Below are 22,048 nucleotides of genomic sequence, written 5' to 3'. Positions count from 1 at the left end.
GATGGATTTCTAAGTTAGTTTTAGAATGATAAAATTTCTATTTCACTGAGGAAAAGAAGTCTGTGAAGAAATAGGAATTGCAATATAATATACCTATGCAATATACCTATGAGAGGTACCATCCCTTAAGTCAGGTCAGAAAATGATGATTTAATATTGCTATAACCACAAAAAATTATAACTAAATTATTGAATCATTCTGTAACTCTGTGTGGTTTTGAACTGTTACTTTAAAAGAGTATCTTGAATACAAAATGCAGAATATGCAGCCCAGCCCTCCCCTTTCACCATCTCTATATTCCCTGATACATCTTGTACATATTTCTGCTTGGTGAGCAGGAGCTTACCAATCACAGATCCAAGAAGGCATCAATCTAGCCAACTTTTGATTCAGTCAAGTGTAATGATAAACAAAACATCCAACCAATTTCACATAAAATAAAAATTAGCATTTTCAAATAGACATAACAAAAATCATGGGAATTTGCAGGATGATCCAATTATAAACAAAATTATGAAATTACTCATCTTTCTGGGTGTCAGGACTTCCCGTGTGTCTATTTAAAAAATCTCTCAGCTTACAACATTACTTCCATTAGCATCTTTCATGAGCAAGATTGTTCTCATAACAACCATCTGTACTACAACAATTTTTACTACAACAGTTTTTCTTTTTCCTTTCAGTACAAATACCGTTTTTTGGTAGTAAAGCAACTTATAGAGATATCTCCCACGAGATACCCAATTTCAGTTGTCCACTCCCAACTGGCCAGGAATGACCAATCAATGGAGAGAACCCAAATCAACCAACTCACTACACAACCCTACCTGCCTGGCTGGTGAGTACACCTCACTAGTTTTTTTAGATTTGAGAAAGGACCTAGGCAGAAAGGAACTGTCATCTGATGAGTATTTGAAAAAATAAGTTTTACAACCAAAATAAGTATTTGTTCTTTGTACTGTAGCAGATGACATGATCATATAGAGGACAAATAACAGGTGGAGGTTGACTATATAGGAAGCTTCAGAAGCAGAAAAAAAAAAATGGATGCACCTCATTTCCAGCCTGGCTGAGAAGTTTATGCCCAGCTAGCTGTCAAACATTACTGACAACATCCAAAATGTCAGAATGAGCCACAAGATATGTCAGGCAGAACCTAGTGAACGTGAGTCAGACTGCCAGCCTCTAGCCTGAATAATTCTAGAAAATGCAAGGCCACTAACTACAGCTTAAACCTCATGTGCCTTTGCCTTAACCAGAGATTACCTCCATGGAGATAGATTGATATATGCTGTTCTGAGGACAGCTTTTATTATCTGCACTGTGATGTCATTGTTTTCTTTCTGCAATGGTAAGAACAGCCACGAGTGGCCCCTCCTGCAATCTTAAATTAAAGCAAATACGTAAGACATGCACTGGATCCTAAAGCTTTTCCAGATCGTCAGTCATCTTCGTAAGTGGGTGAAGAGTAGCTTTCTGTGGACCTAGTGATGGTAACCTATTTTTGGCCAAAAAAACTTGGGTGAATAAGAAGAAGCAAAAAAACAAGTGATCTACAGCAGTGCTTCTCAAAGTATTTCGGACCCTGGACCACTTTACTAAAGTAAAAAAATATAGCGGACCACCTAGGCCTAAAATCAATCTGTTTGGTGAATTTCAAATTTATTTAAACTGTCGCATTTTTTTCATTACAATTCAAAACTAAATGTACTTTTGTGACAGTAGTATAGTAATAAATTTATATAAAATTACATACTTCGCAAAGTACACATAAAAATTACAAATTAGGAAGTGCACTGCGTTACTAAGCGTAATGGACGAACATGGTTAAATGACACAATGTTTGTGATGTGACATGAAAAGACTTAGTTGGTAAACGAGCATTTTATGAGAACGAGCAGTTGGGCATCGATAAAATTAAAGCTCGTGTGAAATCAATACTGGACTAGTTAGCCTATCTGGCAATTTAAACATCACTTTGATGACATATGATGACTGTCAGCTGCAGACCACCTGACTTATGCATGTAGGCCACAAGTGGTTTGTGGACCACACTTTAAGAACCACTCATCCACAGACGGCAGAGGGGCAAATTGTTTTACTGCAAGGAGGAGCAAGGCTGATGGAGATACATTTAGCCTGCTGAGATCCAAGATCAGTCTACAGCAACATCCTAGTTTATCATCAGGAAAAGGATGGAATATAAGGTTGGCAGATCCTAACATTTTACCTCCTGTATTCACAAAGTTATCACCTTCTCCAAGTCGGCTAGTACCAGTCCAAACTGGAGATCAAGTGTCAAACGAAGCCTCTCTTTGATCACTGCACAGACCCAGGAATCTATGGTACAATGAATCTCACAACACCAGATGAGCTATTAGCCAACAAGGTCACCCCTACTGGAAAAAAGTGAACTTCCCAGATAGCTTCCAGGCCCAGAACTGCTCCTGTTGAGGAAAATTATGGAAGCTTTGTCTTGTCCAGTCCTTGCTGATGTTGTATTCATAAAGGACTCGTTCTGAAGAGAGGACTGCAAGGTCAAGTACGGGTGCTACATCCTGCTGCCTGTGCATTTTTCTGAAAGGAAAAGGTACTGCAGCTTCCCATTGAGACAGGGATGAGCCAGATGCAAGGTCTACATACCATATACCTGTGTATTGCCCAGGGAATATGAACTTAACATGCCCTATGCCATGGTTGGACCCGGGACTAACTGGATGCATCCTGGGCCAAATCTAGTCAGTGCCTTTTGAAAAAGGTGCATCATGGACCCTCAGTGTTAAAAGCACTTGAACTTTAGACATATGCAACACTTATCTAGATGTTTAGATTCCTTATGGATCATCCTACATGAAGTTTTGACACTTAAACTGGATTTTTGGCAAGATTTGTGGTGATAGGACCGAGTTTAATGGGGTAGCCTACTTCATGACAACCTTTTCGGTTTTCTTTTTCTAAATCCTATTCATTTACCTTCCTGGATATCTAGCAGTCTAATAAACAAGCTTGAAACACATTCAGTTAAGAAACTTTGAACTCTCCTATCTCATTCTATGTAGAAAAACAAAAATAACATTTGTACTTTATATGGTTATTTTTGTGCAATTTTATTCATGCATCCAATGAGAAAGGATTGTGCTGAAGGGGAACAACTATAGTGAGTAAACTGGAGAGGTGTACTCACCAGTATAGCTGAAAAAGATTGGGTAAGTTGGCCGATTTTGTATTCTTTGTTTGTTGGTTTTTCTAGACTAATTCGGAGTGGACAAATAGAGCTGGGTAGTTAGAGCAGGGGTGGCAATTAATTTTCCCAAGTCTAGAGCCGATGAGAAACTATGGTTCTTAATATAGTTAACTCAGTTTTATCAATACTGTCGAGAGACAGGAGCGGGCCGGATAGGTCTGAGTTAGAGGGTATATAGTCATATAGTCATCTGGTAAAATACGAGGAAGAAAGACATATTCTTCACTGCCAGTCAAAAGAGATTACTGTGCAAACTGTGCCAATCTTTCTGGATTGGAAAACTCCCCTCCCCAGAAAACATACCTTGAACATAGATTGGTTTGAAGAAACACTGGTTGTTTGGATCTCCAGGCTTGCTGAAGGCTGTACGTGCTACCAGAACAACTGACTGGTGAGTCTGAGGATTATGTCGGGTTACAGACACTACTTCGGGATCTAGCTGATCCACATACACCTGAGGAAAGATCAAACAATCTAAATCTGAACAAAATTGAAAGGTATGTCATGTTACCTTTCAGTAGAGTGGAGTAAGATATTGAGACCATATTTATCAATAGGGTAGCTTTTTGTAAGGGTGGTACCAAATTTACATCCCATACTAACTTTCCTTCCCTGGCTGTCTATAAGGTCAGGTATTTGTTTAATAGGTAGGTCAACCAAAGGAAGTACATTGCATAGTGTAGGTATAAAGGAAGTTGGTGTGCATGCCTCTGAGCTCAGATGGGTACTCTAACCACATTAATCTAAAAACTATGACTCAGGTTAAGTACTCATACAATGTATAGATAAGAAAAAAGAACAAACGATGACTTGCCTCCCTGAATCCCCCTATGGCTAGCTCATAGTGTAGGTTGTTGAGGAGACGTTTGCCATTGGTGATGCCTGAAGCTATGCTGATCATTGATGCATTTGTTTGGTCTTTAGACCACACTGGGTATAACCGCTTCTCATTCACAACATGGATCTTAAAGAAAAACATTTACATTTGAACTTCATTATCTGAACTCTTGTTCAACTTCTGACAACAATGTTTTATTTTTAAAAAAGTCCTTTCTCTGATGCTGAGACCCCTAGCTCTCCTTGTAACAAACAGAACCCCAAATTCTGATATGAAAAGTCTAATACAGCACTGAGTTAGGCAAGGCTGTGCGTGCACCTGTTCAGCAGGTATTCATCAGATAGTATCTTGAACATGCTGCATACCAAAGATGTGTTCTTTGTCATAAATGACCATTACAAAGGAAGAAAAGCTGGTGAATAAGACTGCTGCCACTAATGATGATGCTTGTTTGGAAAGAAATTTTGCTACAAATCAGACACAATGGCCATCTTTGCAACCATCCACCTCTCCCATTGTTGAATAAATTTATAATGAAATTATAACTAGTGTTATCAATGTCTGATATAAGTTAGGTACTGCATGGTACAGTTGCTGCAAGTCGGGAGAGTGACATGAATATGGAAGACAAGCCAAGAATTATTCCTATAAGGACAATGAAAACATGGCTCCTGCTATCAAAACATAATCAAACCTTTTTCATTGAATGAGATAGTGAGGATGGACCTTACATAAAGATAACTTACTAAGCCCAAGAATGGTACTGATCTACACAAATATTATATCAAAACTTCCAGTTTTTGCACAGTATGTGCAGATCATTGGGACGAAGCACTTCTTGAAATGCATATCACAAATCAACTGTTAATTTTGCTTTTAAACTGTATAAACTTCTGTTGGAATCATTTTTCTGGTATGAGGAAAGACCACTGCAGTCACATACATGGTAAGGAACCAGCTGGTCATAGCCTCTGTTACTGCCTGTTGCACAGTTTGCCATTGCCACAAGAGCTGAACTGGGCCAGGAATCATACACGGAGCGTTTCTGCAATGTAAATCAAGACTTCAACATTAATTTAGGAATTATTTCAGTGTAACATTTATTTAAGATCTTATCAAAATCAAGAACATCTATGGCTTTTATTTTCTGTCATGACACCCACATGCACGAGCATGCGCGCACACACACAGATCTCTGATCACTTTGTATTTAAAGTTCAGTTTGCTATTTTCATTGTCAGTATATAACTAAAGCATATTCTTGACCGAATACAATGACAAGCAGATAGTGCATAAAATGAATGAATGCTTATGTCTGATGCTTTTCCTGGCACATAGTTCTCAAGAGCAGGGAACGTTTTCCTGGCATCCTTGTCCCTTGTCTGACTAAAATATAGTATAGGAGTATTCTCAGCAAGAGCTAACGCACAGCCAAAATCTATAATAAAGTTGTAAAGGCTTTTCCCTTTAAGAGGAAAAACTACTTTCAAATGATCAGCTGAAATGTCTGTTCACCTAAGAAATTCATGAACACCTATAACTGACCTCAATGGGACAAGGATTGTCATGAGTCTGGTCATAGAAGAGAGCATGAGCGACACAAGGCACCAGAGGGCGAACCCTAGGCTGGGCGAAGGACCCCACTGGAAAGCCTCCATATCGATACACCAGTCTTCCTTGCTCATGGGCATCCCATGCATTCAGGGCCTCTGAAGGAACAATTCATGCTATTTCCTCAACAACCCATCACTCTGATGATAAAGAACTGTTTTATAAGTTCTATGAGTGCATCAAAAACATGTTTTCAGCACAATCATATACATTTTTTCAATAACTCATTGCTATTTCAGATACATATAAGCCTTGAATTATAGACTATATCAAACAGCCAACAAAAGACTAATATGGTAAATGGATATGCACATGAATAATTAATTAAATATAGCATAAAGGGACACCAATGATCCAATATGGAGATGCCAGCATCCATACTTATATATAGAGATATTTATGGGCCTAAGCTTTGTTTTCAGCATCTGCATTGGTGACGATTAGCCTGCATAAATCGAGAATAAGTAGCCAGTTGACACTAGAATGGCAGCATGCATCAACTGACATAAATGACAAGGGTGAAGCTTGCTAACTTATTTGAAGTAAAATTCTGAAAAAAATGTTACTTTTGTTTATTTCACCCATGTAGTTAAAAAAAAATGCTAGCAAAACCAAACCTTGATTTGGTGTCTGTATGATACTACTGCCTATACCCAGAATGGCAAGAGGCATTTAATAATGCAGAAATACATTATGGCGTTATAAACAGCAATACCATAAGGGATGTAATCAGAATATACAATGCAGTATTAATCCTTAATGTGCTTTATCATTTAGCTTTTCATTTCAGGCCAAGAAAAGTCTGGCCAAGCATTTGCCACAGGCAAGGTGCTTGTACAATTTACACATAGTAACAGTTCAGCTACAACTGCAAGCAACTTTTATCAGGCAGATAGATCACTCTCTTCTCCAATTGTTTTGTTGCTGAGGACAGCTGAACAGTTGCTGGATTATAAGCTGACACTACTTCAGATGTGGGTTCTGAAGAAAGCTCATGCAGGAACTTATATCAGATACCTTAGAACCAGTGACTTGATGGAAGATTAACCCACCCTCACCAATCTGATCAAAAATCTGAAGTAGATTGCAAGGAGTTATCTATATCCTAGACATCTGTCTCCACATGGTGCCAAACATGTTGACTCCGAACTTATTCCTGGTTATAATAAAGAGTCTATTCATATTTCTTCTTGCATTTTTCTTGGCAAACAGCATCTCTATACAGCGTTGTAATTAATACCTACAGGAAATACTACAGTTTTTATGGCTCTGCTTAATAATTTACAATTTTCATTAAGATCCTGGTGTAAAATATTGATTGTCATCCTCATTGGAGATTGAAATTTCTCTCCTATTCCACCATAAGCTTCCAACAAATGAAGGGCATTTCTTCAAGAGTTTGATGGTGAGGTCTCAAGTAGCTGAAAAAATTATCAGGAGTGACATAGTTATATCCTAAGTATGGCTCCATGAACTTTATTCCTGTATGAGTTCTCAAACACTCAACACTTTGTTCATCTTTTCTGAAATATGGCTTCATACTAAGGCAGCACCTGGATAAAATACTTTTTTCTTTCTTTTTGAAAAGCTACATATACATAATTGTAGAGCAGCAGCAGAAGGTTCAGTACAACTGTTTTATGACATCCTTATGACTGGAATGATGATCCAAAGTTTATTTGACACTAACAGTGCCCACACAGCGGAGATGCATACACAGACACATCTGACAAACTGAACAATAAAACTACACCTGTACTAGCCAACTGTTTGATGCAGCAGGACAGCTTCAGCATTCTATCCATAGAATATCAATTGACACATTCCATTCCATCATTTAAAATATACCAAAACAGCTGCCATTCTAGTATTGAAAAGTATAACATGCATGATTAAAGATAGCTTTGCAAATTCTTATATAGGTAAGCATCTCAAAAATAAACTTAAACATGTTTGAAAATGCTAACCTCTGATAAGTGAAGTGATTCCAAGGCGATTCATGAAGAGATTGTCCAGGTGTTCACTGCCAGTGAAAAGCTCAGCCACAACGTACATGTTTGGTCGCACCTTTCTTGCTGCATCAATCATATACTAAACCAAAAAAAAAAAAAAAGAAAGAAAATTCTTAGCACAAATAATATATTACAATGCCTCAAAGAAAAGAACTTAATAAAGATTTTACCTTTCTAATATGAACAAGTAAAAATGAAAAAAGATAAAGCCTAAAAGGATAATTTTTAACACCTAAAGAGAAAGTACTACCCTTGAATACTGACACCTTAAAAAAATCCAGCACAAGACAACAATAATAATCAGTAAGCTTGTATAGCGCAGCCTCCTGGCCAAAGCCTAGCTCCTTGCGCTTAATAAACACAAAAGTACAAAAGAAAGATGAAAATCCTGCGGTTCTCTCATTGCAGTTAACAGAAGACTTTGTCATTGTTTCGCTGAATTAAATCTCTTTTATAGACCAAGATGTTGATCTAGTACAGTTAAAATCTCAGGTCGTAAAGGTGCTGTTTCTTCCATGGTGAATGCAGAGAAGATCAATCAGTAGTCCATAATAATGATACTTATCACACTTGTCACACCTGCTCTTAATTATATAATATTACTATAAAAGATTAGTGGTTCGAAGTGTGGTATCCTTAAAATCTTAGCTTTTGTCCTTTTTGTAAGTGTGTGTGTGAGATATCTCTTCAGCGGTATGTAAACATTACTTTTAGGTGTTTATGAGAGTGAGTCTTGCTGATTTCTCTTGTGATCACAGATGTGCTCAAGCAATCATACATTCACTCATGGAAACAATAACTGAACTGATAAATGACTGGATGGAATAAGACTGCAGAACAGGGTGATCAAGATTTTGCGTTTGGTAATGTTCAAAACACTGGAGATAAAGTAGTAAAATCTACATATTGGGTTACATAAAACAATAGGCCAGTGAAAGATTCTTAATCATATTTAACAGCTGTCAATGAAAAATTATAAATTCTATTTATATTCCAGTTTTCTTTAGATAATGAAACACATGAGCAAGTCACAAAAAAAAAGGTTCAGTACTCACAACTCTGAAAAAAACTCTTCATCTTACCTTTTCACTCTGAAAAAATCTATTGTGCAAGCAATATGGTGGTGTTTCCACAATGACTGTTTACATGCATCATATTCACCTCTGTTATGATACCAAATGTTTCATGTTACCTCTGCTACATGAATAGGCGTACTGTGGCAGTTGTCCAGCCTTACACCATGAAAGGTGCGTGCAGTGTTTTCTGCATACTCTTTCATCCGGTCCCACAAGTACTGGCTGTCCGCAGGCTTCTCTCCATAGCGCAGTTTAACACTGTCTCCCCATGCTAATAGCTCTCGGCGCAGATATACATTGCCTATGTACAGATAGCCCATTTACAAATGTTTTAAACACTACATCCAATGCTTTTTTTTATTAGATCATATGCTAAAAAAACAAAACAAAACAAAAAAAAAACATAAAATAATTTTAAAAAGCAAATACGCAAAATGTGCATATTTATTGATTCTAGATCTGTGAAGTGTCTTTTAAAGTTTGAATCAAAGGTAAGGCACAGACCTTGTTCAGCAAAGTTCCTGAGAGGGTCATCTCCCATCACCCAACCATTCACAGCCATCACCTTCATGCCTTCCGTCGTCATCATCTCAGTTTCTTTTTCAAAAGATCCTTCATGACTGGGTGGTATCACAAAGTAACTGTCAAAATGCACCAACTAAAGGGTATTACTATCTTTTGATTAGACATCTCCTATCCATATGATTGTATTTACTAACCAAGGCCAAGGACAGCTTTTAGAATATCTTTAATCCTGTGTTAGTGTTGACCATGCATGGATTTACTAATACTTAATTTTAATTCAATGTAATAAAAATTTAGTGAATACTTTGTGTGAGCAATACAATGTTAAGCAGCAAATGAATTTTTGCAAAAGCAATCAAACCTAATAAAGATAAGAAACTCTCCTAACTTGATCCTACAATCTGCCCATCAAAAGTTATTCTGCAGTTAGTCATGGAATTCTGATGAAAGAATAACATACTCATGCATAAGTGGTTCATCTTTAGTGACTTTGCCCACAAGAGGTCCTTTGGGATCAACAAAACGCCAACGTGCATTTGCAAGAAAGTTATCCACTGCTGCTGCAATGTGGTCATTTATCTCACACACTTTCTCTTGGTTTAGCTGTATCAATCGCTCCATGAAAGCTTCGCAGCACTTTTGGATTCGTTCTTCACGGCTGAGGACATTGGGTCTGGAAGCCAAAAACATATGCACTGTGAATGTTTAGACAAGGACGCAACTGTATTGGACATCAAAAAGGATGTGAACATGCACAAGGGAAATAATGAAGCGAAACTAAGGGTAAATGCATGATACTGTTTCATTGTATTCAGTCCAATTTTAAGTCCAGGATGCATGCACTGTCAAAACTTTAATGCCAGATTCATGTGTCTTTAAAAAAAAGCTGCCATAAAACAGCAGATCTTTCAACTTAAAACTTTGTTATTTTAATATGAAGTAAACATCTCTTAAATTACAAAATGCCACGAAAAATGATCACAAGTGCTGACTCCTGCAAAAGATTATTACAACTATGCTGGTGCTTTACACATCTCACCCCCATCTTTTTTTTTCTTACATACTGATTTCCCATTTATAATTGGCTATTTCAGGCAAATCCCTACAATGTCAGCTTTGTGTTCAACACAAAAATTAAAAAAAAAACAAAGAAATCCTAACGTATTTGTATAATTTTTTTTTTCGAAGAGAGCACGCATATCAATATCTGCCTGTTTTGTTCTTTCATTGCAAAAATACAAAGTTTCCTGATATAGCTCCTGAATGAGTGTAAAAAGAAAGATTTCCAAGTGTGACATGCAATAGATATCAACATTCTTTAAAGAAGTACTACTTTACCAAGAGATTATGGAGAAAGTATGCAATATCTCATGCATATTTGAGCAAACAGGACTTTTTAAGCCACTACAAAGGGGCTTTAATAAGTCAGGAAATCCAGGCTGGCCAATGTGTAATACACATCTGTATAATTTAGTCCTCACATACTGAAATGGCTATTGTAGTAGGCCGATCAAAAGCTGGACTTGCAGCTATTTTGAAAATTATATACTACAGAACTATATGCTGTTGCAGGGAACGAACTGCTGCATTCAAAAGTGAAACAAATTCTCCAGTTATGTAGCATGAAATTATTTCTTATATAACATCACAGTCGTATGGTGATCTGTAGGTAGGACATGGAAATCTCCAATAATTAGTAAATAAGCTAACTCATTAACATCTAGGACCAGATGGTGTTATGCAAGGTAGACAGCCATAGAAGCTCAGATAAAAGGTTGGGTGAAACTTCTGCGATTAAGTTGCAGTCACCAGAGTGCAGGTGCAAAACACAATCAGAGCAGCAAGTGCTTAAGCGTATTTCATCACTAAGTTCAAGTAACTGGCAGCCAGACAATGGGTTGCAGGAAGTTTACATCTACAAACATGTAAAGTAGGTAGCATCAAAAGTCATCCCCACCTTTGGTATAGTGGGGCTAGCAATGTTAACTGTTGTCAGCTTGTGTGTTGCCTTCCTATTCACTCTGGGTAGCTGGTTGAGAGGATACTTGAGGTGTGGCTGACCATTGGCATTTCTTGTTAGTGTGGATTTGTATGAGTGGGGAGGGGATGGTTAGTATTTAAACTAAGAGCAATATATGCTTGGAATACACTTTCTTCAAGGCTTAGAACCTAAATCATGGAGTCAGAACCAATGAATTGTCATGGTCAGCTGTGGTTGTGAAAAAAAACTAATGACTAGTTGAATTTGACTACCTGCGAAAAGTGGGATTTCAATGCCAAGGCTGGCTGGAGGAGCCCCCTATTCTTAGAGGAGAGAACTGGGTAATCACTTGTACTCCAATGTCGGGGTCAGGGAAAACCAGACCCACTAGGTGCAACAGGAGTAGTACAGTTGAAAGAGGAAGCCAACGCTAAAGAAACCTCAAAATGTCCCTGCACTGGAATGGCACTTGCATTTCCATAGTTGTAGTCATCACTCCTGACACCTGGAGGGTGGACTGAGTGTGGAGATGACAATGTACGGCTGGATGGGGCATCATTCCCAGTGAAGAGCTCACTAGTGTGTTGTGATTGTCTATGGGCAGCAAATACACTGTCTCTGAGGACATGGGCTTGTCAGTGCAGGGAAGGATTGCCACAGGACCTTCAGGATGGCAGTTATGACCTCCAGAGTTAAGTGACTATTGTATTATGTGGATGGCTGATGTAACAAGTTGATCTGTGTACTATAAGCAAGTATGAATAGCGAGAAAAATACATATTTTCTTGCACTTATTCACATCATCTAAGCTTTTTTTTGGTAGAGAAAAAAAGAAGAGAATGGGGACTCACGTGTGTGATTTTTTAAAAACTTTTGTGATGTTGTGATAATTAAATATTGTCCTCTGTATGTCTACGTTAATGAGTGGCCAGACTAGGCAAATATTACTTAGAAACAAACCAAATATGAACTAGAGTTCCAGCCATAAAGTCCAAAGTTTAACTTTTTATCCCGATTTCAGCACAAATCTTAGAGAGAGCTAAACTTCCCAATATCTATACAAGCATATCTTTTATTCTTTTACATGAGATTCTGTAAAAAGCAAAATGTTGATGCAGTTGTATCAAAGTATCAAAAAAAAAAAAAAAAAGCAAAATGCAAAATGACATTTCAAACTGACATGCAAGTCAATATTAAAATGCTAGATAACAAAAGCCACATAAAAAAGAACAAAAGGCAGGAATTAAAAGAATTTCAGCTAAAAAATGTAAAAGCACCAAAAGAAAAACAGGCACATAAAAAAGAAATCGCTATTAAGCAAACTCCACACCAGAACTCTCCTGCAAACTGAGCTGGGTGCAGGTGACCAACAAGAACTATGCAAGCTATATCACTCAAACCACCTGAACTTACCAAAAACAGGTTTGCAATCAACAGCTGCATTCTCTCAAGAGTTCCATAGAAAAAAATTTTACAGAAATAAACCATTCCACAGCAGAAGAAATTATGCATGATGCATGGCAAAGCTACCAGCTATTCATAATATTTTTTGTAATGACTAAGTTTAGATGTTCTTAAAGTATTTGTTTAAATATAAAAGATAATGCTGAATCATATTACCAGCAGAATATTGTATTGTCAATTTTCTTGTGATGCATAATAAAAAATATATATACATTAAATAAAAACATTTAATATTTTTACAAAAAAAAAAAAAAAAAAAAAGAAAAGGATTTTTAATACATATTTCTGAATTGAAGGAGAAAAACAAAATTTAGTTTAAGCCTTCTACACAAATTGCAACATTACCCTTTGGGTCCTTGAATGTCACCAGCACCACTGACAAATAAACAGGTAAAAGAGTATGAATTTAGCATTTGAGAAATGTTTCTTGTTACAAGCAAACTGCCTTCTTTTAACATCCATATCAGGATTAAAATTATAATAAGCTCACTAGGAGTACTCATGTAGTTAAGTATACCATTCAGAAAATGTGAGTAACCCAGCATTCAAAAACGTGGTACTCAGTAAAACAGTCAAACAAGACTGAATGAAGACACACTGCAAATAGTATTTTAGTGAAAAAAACAAATGGTTTTCAAGAGACATTTGAAGGCTAAGAAAGAAAAGGTATGTCCAACACTGAAGGAGAGAGAATTCCGAAATCCATGATAGAAGAAGCAGAATTCATAGGAGCAATGCTTTAGGCAGCTAAGACAGAGAAGACTGTCCATGGAAGAATAAAGACAAAAGTAGCAAGAGGGTAGACAGGTAGAGGGTAGATAACAGCTCTGTCATTTTTATCTTTTTCTTAAACAAACATCACACACTATAATTAAACCAACCACATATTAGTGAGAGCTTGAAGTTGTTGATAACATACTGCCCCCATTAGCTTGCCACAAAAATGTGTTGACCTTGCTTTTAAAGTACTAGAATTCTAACTACTGACATCACTGAAAGCTGCAATCAATGAGACAGTTTTGAGCACATGTTAACAAGGCTTCAGCTCATCAGTGAACCTAGTTTTGTGACAAAGTTACAGGAAAATAGGTTGATATTTTTCCAGAAGGCACCACAATCTACAAAGGAGCTTAAGAACAAAGCTTTTCATTCAGATTGTGGGAATTAGTATTACATACTAAATGAAACTCATCTAAAAGAAATTTTCCACTCAAGTTACCTTTAATACAATGCATTATTTCTACTAATTGTTTTATGGTTAATTTTTGTCAATTCATTAATTTGGATGGACTTGCATCCTCTGTTCTGAATAAAAGTCCATAAAAGGCAAAATTTTGCAAAACTTAACCTGCCTGAAAAAAGTAAAAATGCACTACAGTCACCAATGAAAGTCTGAGCAGATCTGTTAGTTTAGAAACTTGTTACAATGAGGTCCTAACGCTAGAATTTTCTTTGGGTTATAGTTTAGTGTATTTGACGACACCCATTTGCAGCAAACCAATGCAATCATAACCAGAAATTGTGATGAGATCCTTTCCAAACTAAGTGAAAAAATCATCCAATCTTTGGATAGCATGCTGATTATAAGGATTCAACATCAACGAACTATACACATAGATTTCTATCACTACAAATGAAGATACAAATCAGTGTTTAAGTAACCATTTAAAATGGTAAAAACTGCCAGTATGCTTTAATGCAAGCACATAAACATTAGCTCATGCCTGACTGCATAACAGTGAACACACAAAAGTGTTTGAAAATATTCCTGTTTGTGCATTAATGTGTATGGGTGGTTCATGCATGTGTATGCATGTATATGTGTGTGTTGTTAATCTGAATCCAGCAAGTCTACCCACGCCTGGAAATCGAGTAAGAAAAAAAATAAAACTTTTAAAATGTTGGTCCCTAAAATACAGAACATTATTAACATCTAAAATGTGCTCCAGAAAAGGGAAGTATATTATTAATTCAAACACAGAATGTAAAAGGTAATAGCTAGTTTCAGTGAATTATTTGAAACGAGATGTTTTTAACTAGACTCTTTTCTGGGCTACACAAGATTTATCAAGATTAGCAATAAAAAAAAAACTATCAATGAGGTAAACCACAAGATCTAACCTTTTAACTGCAGGACATTTTGATAAGCCAAGGTCTAAGATGCAATAATGAATGCAAGCTGGGTTTTAACAAGATGAAAGCAGCCAAGTAGGGCCACACATTATGACAGTTTGAGACAAAAGCTAGTTGGTCAGTTAAGCTCAAGCCTAACAATCTATACAAATACGGCCCGAAGATTACCCAATCCCAAGTGAAGGATTGCTCAATTTAGAGCATGCTGAAATCATCAGTTTACCATATTAAATTTGACAGACAATAACACCAGAGGTGTTAGCTAAACATATAGACTACCACTACCACTACCATATAGACAATTGACAATCTGCTACTTCTACAGACTAAAAGTGAATGGTAACAGTCTCAGATACTGATACATACAAGCACATCCATATACCTGCTATACCACTGATGTGATATAAACTATCCAATTATCTTGATGCTTTACCTGTCAGTGTTGTATATCGTTAAGGCAATGTCTAGATCAACTATGTTATTCAATCGTCGGCACTGTGGATCTGGGATGATCTTAAACTCTCCTTTCTTCTTTCCAGTTCGACCTTCTGCTCAACAAACCATTTAGGTTAACTTTAAGTATTAACACATGCAATATTTAAGATTTTTCTGCAAATATAGAAAACTCAATATTAATGATTATGTTCTAACAGGCTCATAAAGTGCAAGATTTACAGATGTATGTAAGGAACAGTGGATATGGCCATTAATTCTTTAGCAAGGTCAGTAGAGTGCACCATAAATTCAAATTTCATGTAGACATACAACCTACCCCCCTCCAAAAAAAAAAAAGTGGCATAATTTATGCAGAAGCATGAGAAAATGGGAAATGTGCAAATACAGTAACTGATGAAGTCAACAGTTTTTTGCACTTCAATGTAGCATAAGAATCTTTGAAATAATAATTAAAAAAAAAGATTGTGTGAAGTGTATGTACAGTTTTAGCCATTTTTACATTATCAAGAACATGACAGAAGGTGCTCCGATATCAAGAAGTACCTCAATTCATGATATTAGAACCCCATATAAATTAAAGATTCTTAACAAATCAATAACCATACCTCCCACAGCTCGTTTGAAAGCTGATGTCATTTTCTGCACATCTACTTGGAAGAACTCTGCTAGGTTATGTCGTGGGAAGACTTCGGTAACAAGAACATGGCGGATGGACTGCAGTAATGTTTCAAGAATCAAAATATAATATCCAGAACTTCAAAATTACATGATGGTAAAAGATTTTACAAGCTCCTATGACGCCATGCATTTACAATCTTCATCTGCAACAGCATTAAGAGTATCTGTATATTTTCTCATAAATTCTATAATTCCAGCTAGAACTGCTTTATAGACTGGACAAAACAGAAAGCTTTAAAACAAAATCATAAAATTTATATGAAAAAAATTTCCAAAAGGAATTCTTTAAAAAGTCTAATGAAGTAATCCAGGAGTTACATATATTCTGTTATCCCTCAGGAAAAGATAGTTTACTCAACAGGGCATACACATGGACTTGACAATTAAATTTAAACTAAACTTAAATTGAAAGAAAGACACTCCTTTCAAACTATGAACCATTTTCCCTATTTCCTTTTCATAATATTTGAGCATTTAAAGGCTTCCTTTAGCTATCTGGCCTCAGGAGGGACATCCTAGCCCAGTTTTTACAGGCTGTGATCAAGATTGTATTTATGTCCTAAGGAAGCATCACCTGTAAGCAGTAAGTCTGATTTTACCAGGCAGTACCTGCAGCTAACAGAACTATTGGCTGTGACCTTCCTTCTCCAGGCATTATCTATGCCCAGTGCAGTTTGAGCAGATGGCTGGCAAGTCACACTCAATTCCAGTCTTTTACTGACCACATTGACTAATTGTACAAGAATGCCCAGAGCAGCAATTTCTGTTGGCAAGCTGTGCTCATTTGGCATCAAAACTGAGACTCTGATACTACAACTGCTTCACTGAAGGTCTGCTCACCTTCTTGTTCCTTGACTGGTTTGGGAACCTGTCAATGAAAGATTGTGGCCAGCTAAACAAGATTGTCCAACTGTCAGGCAAAGGGATAAGCGGTCAGTTTAGATGACTTTTTCACCAAAGGCTGCTGTAGCAGGACACTTTCTTGCTCAGTACTTTGTACCCTACCCATATCCAGACATTTTTAAACTCCCTGGTTAAAATGAAATGAAAAAGAAGCAGCTTTATTCCCTCTGCCAGAACATACTACCTGAGGAACAGTTTCCAAGCTAAGGCAATAAAATCATTGAGGCATGAATGATGAATGTGTCTCTGTAGACAGAACTGTATGTAATGCAATTGTGTGAGAGAGAGTGTGTGTGTGCTTTGGCATGACTTCATGCGTATGTTTGCATTCATGCTTATGCATTTCTGAGCAAGTACTGGCATGACCAAAATGTATGAATGGTGTATAGTGTGAGTGCATGTGTCTTTGGGAGTAGGTGTAAGGAAAGAAATAATTATGTTGTACATAAGAGTGTACGTATAACATGGCATAACTGCATATGAGTGAAACTGAAAATAAAGCATCAATCAATCCCCTGAATTCACTTTGACATGGAGAAGCTGCAAGACCCAAACATAGTGGAAATCTTCAAAGCATAAGACTGAGATAAATTTGCTGCACTGAAATTGGTGGACTGTCATGTAGACACCTGTCCTAGATTTCTGTGGCCAAAGAAGCCCTTTGAAGAAAGAAAGAAAAAGCAAACTGGAACTTCCAAGAACAGAGAAGTGAACTGTGCCATCAGAAAAGGGATGAAGGCAGCTTGGGAAAGCTGGAACAAGGGCCAGTGCCAGATAATAAAGGAGAGAATGACACAGGGTGACAGCAAGAAGGCCTACCAAATAGTAAAGCCCTTCACTAAGTCAGGTCAACACAAAACCTCAGTCATCAAAGTTAGTAATGGCCGCCTTCTCACAGAAAGTAATTAGAGTACTTCTGTACTTAACAATGATAGACTGAATATTGCAAAGACTTCCAAATGAAGACAGAAACTAACACCTCTAAAAACAATCTGACTAGAATCAGCAAAGCAAGGGACCTACCAGTACTCTGGAGTGGTCAGAAAGACGTTAAAAAAGCAGCATGCAGTTTGAAGGAAGGAAAGTCTCCTGGCACTAACAATATCCCTGCTGAACTGCTCAAGCAGGGTGGGGGTGAAACAACATACAATCTTACTGCTCTGTTCCAAAAAGTCTGGGAACTCAAAGAATGGCCAAATGAATGAATGCAGTCACTATTCATACCCCTTTCAAAAAAGGAAACAATACTGGAACAATACAAACCACAGAATAATAAGCCTAATCAGCACTATTGATGAGTAACTGAACAGGCTTACCCCAGACCAGGCAGGAGAACAATTGAGAACAATTTTCAGCTGTTACATCCTGATAGAGAAGAAAGGCATCAGTGGGACCTATGATCCAACAACACTCTAAAAAGGCTTTTGACAAGTCTTGCATGAGGAGCTATGGTATGTGATCGGAGTGCACATCATCAAAGCACTGTATAAGAGCTCAACATGTGCAAAACTGCTGAATGACCAAATGGTGGCTTTCTTTCATACGACACTAGGCATCCCTCAAGGATGAACCCTATCTGCTGTGTTATTCAAATTTTGTTGTTGCTGTTGAGAACATCCTGCAATAAACCCTCACAATCATCACACTTCCAGTTCCATCAGTGGAAGGCCAATTTGCAACCTACACTTTGCAGATGACACTGACCTGACAGCAGGCACTAGCAGAGAGATGTAAGACCTTACCACCAGACTGATAGCTCAAATGCATATGGAATGGCAACCACTGACAAAAGTCATGGCCATTGCCAACAACAAAGCAGATATCTACATTAACATTATCTAATCAATGCCAGGGGCAGTAAATGCTTTTTAATTATTTTGGCCAGGTAAACAAATGAATGCCATTTCATCATTGTCGAAAAAATATCATGCACGAGCTTCAACAGTTTTGATGGGTAAACAAAAACACTTGAAAACCGCAGACATTTTATGACTTCATCCCTGCATGCCCTTCAGAAATAAATAGTATCTAGTTCTGAGGTGACAGAAGTACATCTTTGAACAGCCTGAACTTCTTAAGGGTGAAATGTTTATTTTCTTTACAAATACAAGATTATTTTTATACTTTCAAAGCAAATATAAATGGATTTTACACATGCTGAATTCTGCAGAGTGTGAACCCAAGTATGCACAGGGAAGACAAACATTTTTAAAAACTCCTTCTTGGAAATTTTTTTTTTTTTTTTTCTTACCTGCAACTGGCTCTCCTGATTGATTTCAGCTGGCACACCATGCTTTACCCACCGACCTTGTGCTACTTCAAGGCTAAAATGGTGAAGGATGCGGTCTAGAATATAAGCAGGGCGAAGATGAGGGGAGTTTTCTAAGTTATAAGAACATTCAGGATGTTGAAATAGCCAGGGACTGTCCTTTGATGTATGGTTGAAGACAAGGTCGGTCATAGATAGCACTCCCCACTCGTTCTCCATCTTGCGAACTAAAGCATCTAGGTCATTCAGGGTGTATATCATTCTGAAGAAATAAACAAAACATGGATGCCAAGAAAAACATGAGACAAAGATTATTTAACTCATGTGCAAGTTTCTCAAAACAATGCAAGAAGCATCCAGTAAAGTACTTATGCTCATGGAACAAGTAAATTTATTAAATTAACAATCATATGAATATTTGCGTGCTTAGAATGTTCATGTTAACTATTTGAAAGGAAAGGCAAGCGAATCAGCAGTCGTGTTTAAACAACAATACTATATTCTGAATTGTTCCTGCTCAGAAATATATAACGAGTGTGTCAGGTTCAAAACTGTATAGCACAATCCCCAGGTAATGATGCCAATATTTTGATGATTGCACTCAGGAGACTAAAAAATGATCTCTTGTACCAGAAGAAGGCTCCGTGACTTCTTATACTGTATTTTAAATGCAGCTGTTAAAGAAAAATTGTTCTGAGGTCAGTATTATGAACAAAAATAATTCAGAATATAGTATCGATCATTTATGCCCATTTATTCACTTACCACTCACTTTAAAAGTCGAACAAAATCTTACAAAAGGCATTATACATACCCAGGATTTGCAGAGTATACTGGACTCAATTTTAGTTGGTCACGGATGGAATAGGCTGAATTGGAGATGCCTAATTCTTGGACCGGAGTGAAGTGGATCATGTTGTAACCAGATTCTTTGGCAACTTCCAACCGCTTTTCCCACTGATCAAAGGGCCCAAGAAGCTTGGTGATGACAGTTTGTACCTGAAGGCAGTCCACAGTGATGTCCATGTTGCCAATTTTAAGCATAGGGTCCACCAAAAAGTAGCCTTGTCCATTGGCATTTGTGATTAATACACTGAAACAAAAAAGATATTGTATTAAACAACTCTCTTCCCCCACACCCAACAACTCCTCTCAGATGATCATATGAGCATGGTTCTAGGTGTGTGTGTTGTCTCGCTTGATCTAAATTTTTACCATATAATAGACTATCACAGCCACAGTGGGCAATAATAGTACATCAATTTAAATGACAGCCAGAGCAAAAGGCAACAAGACTAGAGTTGCATTACTCTCCTTTAAACAGACCTCTCATCAATGGTGAAGTAATAGTTAAAGGATCCAGACAAGATAAGTGGAATCTCAGCATAGACATCAGTCAAGTCTGATCGCATGCCAGTTGGACGCTTCCATTCCAGCTCAATATAAGTATTGCGATTGAATGGTGTCTTCTCCTCTAATGGATGATTGCAAAAAAGGCGGACGGTGGTAGCATGCAAAGATGGACCCAGAAGAAAGCGCAAAGTCCATCCTGAAAATTGCAATAGTCTTTGTTCATATTTTTGCATCTTAATCAATTACAAAATTTATCTTTTCTTAAAATGCCTAAATGAAATATCATTAGTTAAAGAGAGAAAAAGAAAAAAAAAAACAGGCAGACTTTCTATTCGAACATCAGAGATGCAACTGAAAAATGTACAATTCTATAATTATATAAATTTTCATCATGAATTAACCAAAGATTTAGCACATAAAATAAAAATATGGTGGTCAAGTATCCAAAAGCACAAATATGCTTACAATATACAGAATTATTTTTTAAAAAAATGCTACACAATAATTATACAAAAGGATGTGCAGAAAAAAAAATCACTGTTGTTTTCTACCTTTCTCAAGTCGAAACAAAACACTCTCCCTGTTCTCCCCTTTGTGAAGATGATGAACTCTCACTTGTACAACAGGCATGTTGATGAAACGCCGTTCCCTGAAAAAGAAAAAACCAAGAAGAAAACAACTACACATGATCTCAACATTGTTAACAATGTACAACATTGAGTATTCTGTCAAGCAGGAAACATAAGACAACTAAATAAAAAACAAAGACAAATATACTAAATAATCCAATTCATCATTGACGTTTATGCATATTTTCAACCTCTGAATATACTTTCAGGTCCCTGTCAATGGCATGAGCACCACAGCTTGCTTGTGAATAAGGACTAACTGCCACAATGCCTATATGCAGCACACTTTGTTCTATAAAGGTTAGTTCCATATGCAAGCCACATGTACCATTTTCCACCAATTGTTGGACTGTGTACTGTTTGGTATGTCAGAGAAAAAAAATCCAGTTGCACTCAAAATTTGCTATTACAAAACTGAAAGGGAGTGAAAAAAGGAGCCAAGTAACAGTTGGAGAACAGATGTAAATGAAACAAATCTGGGAGTGACACAGAAACAATGAACAGCTACCAGCAAGTTAACTAAGCAAGGAAAGAAAACTTATTTTCAACATACCAATGGATTTCTGTAACGATTTTAAATAAACAATTTCCTCATATAATTTGAGCATAATTTTACTCACATGATGCTTTATAAGCTAGTGTTGTGACTGTTTTAAGCTAATCTTACTAATAATTATTTTGGAGGGAAAAAGAAAACAAAATTCAGCTGCATTAACAAAAGATAGAACTGAGACAATTAAGATTTTGTAGCTTTTAAATTGATAAAAAGTAAATGTGAAAGATGAATGACTAAATGTGTATTTAGAGTGATTAGAATATACAAACTATCAATAAAACTTCATTGTCTCAAGAGACTAATTTGTGTATATTGCTGC

At 36.9% G+C, this 22,048-nt stretch overlaps 1 protein-coding gene across 1 annotated transcript in view; it reads right to left on the bottom strand.

The window, feature by feature from the left end:
- Positions 1–22,048, bottom strand: part of LOC112573491 (glycogen debranching enzyme-like) — a gene marked incomplete in the record, with an annotated part of 46,316 nt that overhangs the window by 22,073 nt on the left and 2,195 nt on the right. Inside the window, 15 exon segments of the mRNA XM_025253929.1 lie at positions 3,549–3,699; positions 4,060–4,209; positions 5,027–5,128; positions 5,629–5,792; positions 7,662–7,785; positions 8,899–9,083; positions 9,287–9,423; positions 9,768–9,980; positions 13,098–13,127; positions 15,319–15,433; positions 15,947–16,055; positions 19,174–19,453; positions 20,006–20,284; positions 20,518–20,740; positions 21,096–21,193. Coding sequence (XP_025109714.1) covers positions 3,549–3,699; positions 4,060–4,209; positions 5,027–5,128; positions 5,629–5,792; positions 7,662–7,785; positions 8,899–9,083; positions 9,287–9,423; positions 9,768–9,980; positions 13,098–13,127; positions 15,319–15,433; positions 15,947–16,055; positions 19,174–19,453; positions 20,006–20,284; positions 20,518–20,740; positions 21,096–21,193 — 2,360 coding nt within the window.

Source organism: Pomacea canaliculata, linkage group LG10 (genome assembly GCF_003073045.1).
Source record: "Pomacea canaliculata isolate SZHN2017 linkage group LG10, ASM307304v1, whole genome shotgun sequence".
In the NCBI taxonomy this organism is placed as follows: domain Eukaryota; kingdom Metazoa; phylum Mollusca; class Gastropoda; order Architaenioglossa; family Ampullariidae; genus Pomacea; species Pomacea canaliculata.
The sequence above is the reverse complement of the archived record's forward strand: the minus strand, read 5'-3'. Positions and strand labels throughout refer to the sequence as shown.